Source organism: Micropterus salmoides, unplaced genomic scaffold (assembly GCF_014851395.1).
Source record: "Micropterus salmoides isolate LMB-PRFRI ecotype aquatic unplaced genomic scaffold, ASM1485139v1 Ms_hic_scaffold_1089, whole genome shotgun sequence".
Lineage (NCBI taxonomy): Eukaryota > Metazoa > Chordata > Actinopteri > Centrarchiformes > Centrarchidae > Micropterus > Micropterus salmoides.
Window position 1 is genome coordinate 1 of NW_024040140.1, and position 8,929 is coordinate 8,929.

The following is an 8,929-nucleotide window of genomic DNA, read 5'->3' on the forward strand; positions in this document are numbered from 1 at the left end:
TTGGAACTTTTTAAAATGTGTGGATGCACCAAATGGGTCAAAATGAAACATTTTAAACTAGAAAAGACTCAAGAGCAAACCAAAGCTGTACAATTCTCAAGATTTTATTAAAAAATATTTTAAATAACATCTACTGGCTCTACATGGAAATACACACAGACCATTCTTTTAACTAAATACAGAGACAAAACAAAATAATTTCTTGCAGTGTTGACAAAACAAAAACAACAAAAGTCACACCTCAAGCGTTGGCTGAGACATATTTGTTTACCAGATTAACTCTCTTTTAGAGATGTTATTTAGAGATCTTACAAACAGACTGATGTGACTGAGTATGTCTTTGGCCAATGGTTAAAATTAATTGTAGGACTGATCTGGTTTCACATTTATGTCCTACACCGTTAACAGACAACGGCCGACTGCTTCATCCATCCATGAGGATCTTTTGGCCGATCTGCTAAGCGGGGCAGGTGCAGTGGACTCCATGAGAGTTGATGCCTCTGCTGGGGAAAGGAAAAACATGTTTATAGAATATAACACACCATCACAGCAACCTCTCAGCTTCCATCGTGGTTGAAATGCAGAACTACCGAGAGAAATCTGTGGAAAAGACAACATATAGGACGTGTGTAAGACCAAATTCTTCTTGTATTGTGAGCCAACGCTGCCACCTTGTGACTAAAAAGTGGCATTAGCTTTTGTTTGCACAGAATATCCATGTACATTAAATACTAGTTTCTGTTAATAAGATGGACCAAGCTAAAACTGTTGTAGTCCAGTAAAACAGCCCTGGAAGTGGACCCATTTAGCATCCAACGACTCTTCAGCAAAGTGCGCATGCGCAAGAACACAGGCCCCGATGGCCTCCCAGCCTTTCTGCTCAAAAGCTGTGCAGAAGAACTAACAACGGCATGGTGCCCTATTTTTCAACAGTCGTTGAATACTCACACTGTCCCAGCTCTGTGGAAGAAATCAACTATAACTCCAACTTAATTAGAGTACAGAAGAAGTAAAAAAACAAACACTTTTTTGTGTGGGACAAAATGGGCTGCCACATTCAGTTTGCAGTAATGCTGCTGGAGGATACTTTGGTTTTGAGGTTTGGAGACACAGCGGCTGTTTATTGATTGGCAGTGTTAACCAGAGCTTTTTTTAATCACAAATAGGAAAAAAGTTTCTGTAACTCTGTTAGTCAAAGTAGCATTGTGGGTTGTACTGCTTATGTCACTGAAATTGCTCCTTTACCTGCACTGTACTGATATGTTTGCACTAATTGCCCATTATAAACAGCATTGCTGATAATGTTTCACACAAAACTGCTTTCTGACACCACTGCCATTTTAAAGTCAGACACCTATGCTCAGTCCTCATCCAGAGGCTTGTAAGACTATGACCCATGCACTCACACGGTACACAGAATGACTACTTCCTTTTCATGCATATTTATCCTTCTACCTTATATTTATATTCAATATTTTTATATTTCATGTTCATATTTATATATTTATTATTAAGAGTCCACATTTCGCCAGTCCTTCCAGTAACTAATCTGTAGAGACAACAGGAAGAAGAACACAAGAACCCACATGTAGAGGTTATTATCGTTTAAAAAAAAATAAAACGAGGCTGAAACTGAAACTGTATTGTAGGGTTGCCAAAAACAACAACTGGTATGAGGAGAGCCAGGGTAAGAGGTTTTTTTTGGGAGCATACTCATGTAATGTTAAGGGTAATTTAGTTGTTTTCTATTATATTTATACATATTGTATAATATACAATTGTACAAAATAAGATAATTGCAACAACTGTAAAGAGTTAACTGTTAATTGTGTTTTGTTTGGGTTGCAGATAGTGAGTCATTGCTAGGGTGTAACTCTAAAGAAACTGATCTGACTGGTCGTTGATGGTCAGATAATGATGGTCGATGGTTCATGGTCAGCAGCTCAGAAACGCAGACTCAGACTTGCAATAACTGTCTGTGTGTCAACCAGAGATGTTAACACAGAAACAGGAAACCTCCGCTTTTCAGTTTAATTCAACTCACAAAGGTAGCTTAAGCAAGTCTCTTACTGATCTGACAATTAGTCTTCACTTTAAATTTGAACTGGACTGGCTGTTGAAATGCACAGAACTTTCTCTTTGCCTCCTTACATTCTTTTAAATGTATGATTTAATAGTATTTTCAGTCAGTATATTGTGAGTGCAGCTAATTATAGCAAACTAACAGACACACAGAGACATAGAGGAAGGAAATGTTTAATTAAACCACCTTCAGCTTCCTGACTGATCAGAGTGGAAGGAGTGAAGTGATAGAGGCAGTTCTCCTGCAGTTGAATGATTTGTCTCCATCAGGATCAAACTCAGAATGAATATCCACTGTGTTCTGTTCTTCTGCTTCTTCTCAGGTGAGGACTGATTACCTGACTGTCTCTTTAAAGCTGCAGCACACACGCGTGTTTTTCAGTTGCTGTGATTGTGATTTCCACAATCTAATCCAGCCCACTGTAATGAAATGTTAATCAATTTAAACTTAATATTCATCATCCATTATTTGTTGTTTCTCATAGTTGTACAACACAGGAAGTACTGACCATCAGGGTTCTCTGTTCATCTTTCCAACAGCACTGTGTGGTGGAAACACTGGGCTCGTCAGCGCAAAAGTCTACATTTATACAGGAGCTGAGGGAGGAACTGGTGGAATTAGTTTCCACTTGACTCCGTCTGGAAGCAGGAAGTTCTTCTGTAAGAACGAATGTAAAGCAGAAGATATTCTGGTTAAAACAGATGATGTCAGAGCTCAGAGTGGCAGATACAGCATTGAATACAGAGATGGATCTTCTGGAAGAGGAATTGTGTCTGTGACCATCACACATCTAACCAAGTCTGACTCAGGACGGTACAGGTGCGGTCTGGGCGGGACTTCGGTTCCAGAATCATTCAGGGACTTAGAGGTCAGAGTTTCAGATGGTGAGTTTCTACTGAAAGTCATAAACCGGATATATTTAGTATATTCAACATGTTTAGTACCCGTATTATTATTGATTATACATAATTATTAAATAGTGGGATAAATGTGAGTTATTTATGATGTATGGACTTGGTGTTGACAATTTATAAATAATAGATCAAATGATTTCCCTTCTAGTCACAGCCTGTGGTTGAACTGGGCAGCTCTCAGTGTGACTCTGTGGATCTGTGTTAATGTGAAGCAGGAAGTACTGTGATCTGACGCGTCTTACAGGAAGAACAGAAAGTAACTAATGATTGTTCCTCTTTTCAATGTTTCAACAGCACCGCTAGCTGGAAACTTTGGTTTTATCCGAACATATACTGAAGGAGAAAACGTCACACGTGGATGCAGCGTAACAAACTACAGAAGGCAGAAGTTCTTCTGTAAGAACGAATGTAAAAAAGAAGAGGACATCATCATTGAAACAGATGAGAACAGAGCTCAGAGTGGCAGATACAGCATCGAATATAAAGAAGGATCTGCATTTGGACTGTATGTGAGCGTCACACAGGTGACCAAGTCAGACACAGGACAGTACAGGTGTGGTTACGGCAGAGCTCTGTCTCCAGATTCATCCAACAGGATTAAATTCATGGTCATAGATGGTGAGTTTTTGATTAATTGAATGTCACAAAAAGAGCATGTGAATTCAAAAAGAGAAGTCCACGGTGGACCAGAGATGGTTAATGGTGTGCACCTTAACCCCTAGCAGTACATTTTAATGATCACATTTGCATTGAATGATCACAGATTAATACCTGTGTAATGTGTTGATCAGGAGAACATGGACCTTCTCTCATCAGCTAAAATCAAGTACTCAGAATTTGCTTTTGTGACCATTAACTGAACAAACCAACTTGTAAAAAAACTTGTATATTCTTTGTGTATGATTTATTTATCTATCAATGAGCATCCAATGTTTTCATTGATCACAGCTCCGACCACTTCAAAACCAGACTTGAATCTTGGACCAACATCAGTCCCATCAGCCTCCACACAAGCAACAACTCAGAGCTCCAGTTCGGGAAGTTTCACATCTTCACCAGCTTTCCCTGAAACCACCAACCAGCCGACAGGTACAGTTCACAGTGAATTGTTAGTCCTGCCAATCAGTGACTCTCTTCCAACTTCATTATGAACAAAACAAATGTTCTTAAAACTTTAAAATGAAACAACACTGCTCAGCACATAGGACAGGTCAGTACGTAGAAAAGTAAATTTTACATAAAATGTTACAGTAATTTTCTTCTTCAGCCATACGTCTACATAATGTAAAACTCATCAGGTTTTATTAAAGATGCTACACATACCCTATTTCTTATTACACATGAATAATATACATTTGATTTGAACACATAACAAAAGAAGAAATATCTAGACCAATAAGTTTCCTTTTTCTCTGTTATAATTTTGTTTTTCATTCTCCTTTTGCCATTCCTCATGTTTGTTAGTTGTTGTTTCACTCCGTCTCTGTGTTCCTGTTCTGTGTTTTTGATTTGGTTTGTCTGTTAGTAAGGCATTCTTACTGTGCTCTGTTACATTTGTCCTTGTGTATTGCCATACGCTGTTCTTCCTGTTTTATTTTGAGATCGTCAGTGTCTGGTGGTTGTTTTGAGCTGGTTCCTGTTGTCTGATTCTCCCTCCCCGTTTGCTCCTGTATATTATGTGCTCAGTTCTGTTCACTCCTTACCATGATTTTTAGATTGTCCTCTATACAGTCTATGAGCGTCCACAGAGGCAGTCTTTCCTATAGTCAGTAGATGCGTTCGAGATGACTGCAGCTGACTTGATAGTCAAATGTGAACTCCAGACGACTGCAGGGGCGGGGTATAAAAACTGCGCCATCAAATCAGACACATTGTAGGACACAATTTCTAACCAGCATGCCTTATATATATTATATCAAGTCATATTATATATAAGTTATTAAGTCCAGCATGCATGACGTTAAGTCAGTTCCTTTGTACGGAAGCCCTAAGTGGCCCTCGATTAAATTTTTTTTTTACTCCATTTTCCACTGATAACGGGTAATTATCTTGTGATCTCAAGATAACGAATGTTGTTTTCCTGTGATAATGGGATAATTTTCTCGCAATCACGACATAACAAACCATAGCTGAATACGGTCGGCAGGTGCATTTCTTTAGCATAATTTCCAAAAAGTTAAAAGTGTTACTGATTACGGTATCACAGGAAAACTGAGTAAAAAATGTTTGTTCATACAGTATATTTTATATTGTTCATACAATTTTATTAAATGAAAAATTATTTCAAAACCACTAGCAAAGAAACACATGAAATTACATTTCATTTACTTAATTAAAATAATGATTTGTAATGTTCAAAAACAAGTTAGTTGAGGAATATCTGGAATACTGAATGATGAAATTAATTTATTGCAAAGATATAATGTTGTGCATCAAAGGGACTTGGTTAAACCTGATAGGGGCTATAGGCCCCCGTCAGTCTCAGAGACACACAAGCTTCCCCACCACCACAAGGTAAACAACATAAAGGGGAGTTTTCAAAGGAAAGTATTTGTTACATGGCACCTTGTCAAAAGTGCCATGTATCTAATGCTTTCATCTTAAACCTTAACAATAAATCAGTGAAAACATTTTGCCATTGGCATTTGGGTCCAATCCTGCATTTCCTGAGCTGTGACAAAACTATGTTTGTGTGTACAGTCAATGTTACTCACCAAAACAGTGTGTATGCTTCATGTCTAACAACTGACCTGAATGCAATACCCTCTTCATAAAATCCATGTTTTAGATCAGTGGGTTAGTGCCCTTTGGTAGGAAGGTTGATCGCATCTATGTGCTTGCATGAGAACAAACAACAGGGACCAACACATAAAAATCACCTCAAGTTCCCAGTGCAAGGTAAATAGATCCCTTTTAAACTGTGTATACTTGTCTCTCTTTCCTCCCAGTTCTCTCCTATGTCCCTCACTCAGGTTACTTCTTGCCTCTGGTTGTGTGCGTGCTCTTGGTTTGTGGCCTGTTGGCTGTTTTTCTGCTGGTCATCTACAAATGGAAGAAAAGGAGGAACATTGATCTGACCAGCAGAGGAAATGCTGGCAGCGTACAGATGGAGGTGACTATGTTTGTTTTGTCTCTGTTTACCTCGGTTTCAATGGTTAAGATTGAGAACTTGGACTTAGACTTGGATTGAAGAAGATCAATGTGGCTCTGTGGATGGGAATGTCAGGCTCTCAGCTGGTACTTTGGTCCAGACTAACATATCATATCAGTGACTACATGGATTGTCATGAAATGTAGTTTTGCCCGAACAATTAATCCTAGTAACTCATCTCAGAGCAAAACAAACCTATGCTAAAGCCCACCAGACTCCATTGAGGAAAAACCCGTTCACCCAGACCCGTTCATGTCCGGCCCGGATCCGATCCAGATCCGTTCATGAAGTGGCTCATTTGGCCAAAACTGGCTACAGAAATATCTAAAATCTAGCTAACCAACATCTACTGTTCTGGACAGTATGGGAACGCCTCTGGGCGTGGCAGGGCTGAAATCATGAATGAAACTACTCCAATCCTATTGGCGTTGCTAGAACGGTAGCGTGTGACGGCGTAACTGGAGGTGTATATAAGCACGGTGGCACACCGGACACATTAGCTTTTTTCTATTCAGCAGGCACTCTGGCATGTTCGATACTACTCAAAAAGCAACCACGAGAGGAAGTTTTCTTACCTGGAAGGAGAAGCAGAGGAGATGGCTGGTGAGCGGTTCAGGCGGTATGTTTTTCCATGCCTGTGCTACATCACGGCTGGGGACACTCATGCCCTGTGTGTTTCCTGTCTGGGGATGCCGCATGCCCAGGCAGCTCTCAAGGGGGCTGCTTGCGGCCATTGCGAGGCCCTGCCCCTGAGGGTGCTGAGGTCCCGTGCGGCTCTCTTTTCCGAAGACAGCCGGATGCGCTCTCCCCGTGGCTTGGGCCCGGCGGTCGCTGAGGCGGCGCGGCGGCTTCGGTCATGGGGCTCCCATTGCGACATCTCCGAGGGCATCGGGACTGCCGAGGCTTTTTCCTGTTCCTTGTCTGCTGACTCCGCCACCTGTCTTCCCTGTTCGGGAGCCCGTTTCTCAGCTTCTCCCACCCGAGGTATGAGTCTGGAGAGGCTTGCACAGTCTGATTCTGAGGAGCTAGACGTGCTTAGCATCATGGAGGATGACTTCCGGAGCCGGGCCGACGTCATCAGTCCGCGCCCAGCTATGAGAGGCGGGGCAGGAGCCGCGGGCCGGCAGTAACCTCAATGAGCTTTTCTGCACCCCCGCGTCGATCCTTGCCATTCTTTCCTGATTTACACAATGAGTTGTGTAAATCATGGAACAGACCAAGAGAAAAAAAAAGCTGCTCTGCACGGCTTACTGCTTCCCCTCTGTTGGACTACAGCAGCGTGACAGAAACTAAGCAGCACGGCTATGGAACGATGCCTCGCACCCTCGCTTCATTCCTTCAGACGCTGGCGCTCCCACCAAGCCGTGTCGGACGACATCCGCTTTGGTGGGCAAGGCCTACATGGCAGCGGGTCGAGCTGGTGCAAGCCTGCACACCTTGGCCATCTTGCAGGCATACCAGGCCGATCTTCTCAAGACCGTGACCTAGGGGGAGGTCCCTCTGAGGAGGACCTGACTGAGCTCCGAAGAGCTCAGTCAGCTCAGTCGGACTTAACACTCCGTGTTACCAAGGAGACGGCCCGTTCCATTGGCTGCTCCATGGCAGCATTCGTGGCTATGGAGCGCCATCTGTGGCTCAACCTCTCGGGCATCCAGGGGAAGGAGAAGGCTTTTCTCCTGGGTGTGCCCCTCACTCCTACTGGCCTGTTTGGTGAGGCAGTGGATGCTGTTGTCAGTAGGTTTCAGCACGCTGAAATGCAGGGAGAGGCGTTTGAGCAACATCTCCCCCACCGGTCTGGGTCCAGGACGGTGACGGCTGAAGAGAGACAAGCTCAGCCCTCATCTAGCTCCTACCGCCGGAGCCAGAAGCGAAGCGTCGCTTCCCGTAGTCCCCCTCAACAACCTGGGACGCGAGGCGGTGCTCTCGCCCACAGCCCCCCGAGAGGCTGACTGAGGTCCCCTCCCTTGTGGCGGCTCAGGCAACAGGCACTGTTTTTCCTGCCGTCTTGGCGCTCGGGACAAGCTAGCCGCCAGCGAGCTCTTACCAGTCTTCCCGCCTCGAGGGGTTGCAGCTGGAAAACGATCGGGCTCACACAGCGTGGGTCGCTGGCGAGTTTTTCATGCCGGTCCTCTGCTTCAGGGTGCCACCGGGGACCTACGCATAACACCGGCCACTAGCCTTGCAAATATTTCCCCGTGGGTCCTGCGCACCATAGTGGATAGCTATAGGCTGCAGTTCCGTGTCCACTCCCCGCAGAAGTTCAACGGGGTGGTCTGGACTGCGGTGCATGCGGGGCAGAGCCAGGTGTTGGGACAAGAAGTTCGCTCTCTGCTGGAAAACGGGGCCAGAGAGCTTATTTCCCCGCCAGTCAGAGAGTCCGGGTTCTACAGCCGGTACTTCATAGTTCCCAAGAAGGACGGATGGGTTGCGTCCGATTTTGGATCTGCGGTCCCTGAACCAATCTCTGAGGAGATTCAGGTTCAGGATGCTCACCATCCCCGCCATCATCAGTCACATCCAATCTGAGGATTGGTTTGTCACGATAGATCTGCGAGACGCATATTCCACATCTCCATCAGTCCCTCTCACAGGAAGTTCCTGAGGTTCGCCTTCGGGGCGCGGCGTACCAGTATCGGGTTCTTCCGTTCGGCCTAGCACTCTCTCCTCGCACGTTCACCAAATGCATGGATGCAGCTCTGGCCGCGAAGAAGCGCGTGCTGACGCCCGCCCAACGGACTACGTTCCTAGGGGTGGTGTGGGACTCAACGACTATGCGGGCCC

At 44.2% G+C, this 8,929-nt stretch overlaps 1 protein-coding gene across 1 annotated transcript; it reads left to right on the plus strand.

Annotated features, from left to right (window-relative positions):
* The first annotated feature begins 3,260 nt into the window (after positions 1–3,260).
* LOC119896828 lies at positions 3,261–6,187 on the plus strand. Its single transcript, XM_038710271.1, has 3 exons — positions 3,261–3,615; positions 3,946–4,086; positions 5,946–6,187. Exons 1-3 carry the CDS (start codon positions 3,261–3,263, stop codon positions 6,185–6,187), a joined length of 738 nt encoding a protein of 245 aa, XP_038566199.1.
* The last annotated feature ends 2,742 nt before the right edge of the window (positions 6,188–8,929 follow it).

Coding starts and splice junctions, on each gene's coding strand:
- LOC119896828 (XM_038710271.1), top strand. CDS start 3,261: ATGATTGTTCCTCTTTTCAATGTTTCAACAGCACCGCTAGCTGGAAAC. Junction 3,616..3,945: donor TAAATTCATGGTCATAGATG/GTGAGTTTTTGA, acceptor CATTGATCACAG/CTCCGACCACTTCAAAACCA. Junction 4,087..5,945: donor AACCACCAACCAGCCGACAG/GTACAGTTCACA, acceptor CTTTCCTCCCAG/TTCTCTCCTATGTCCCTCAC.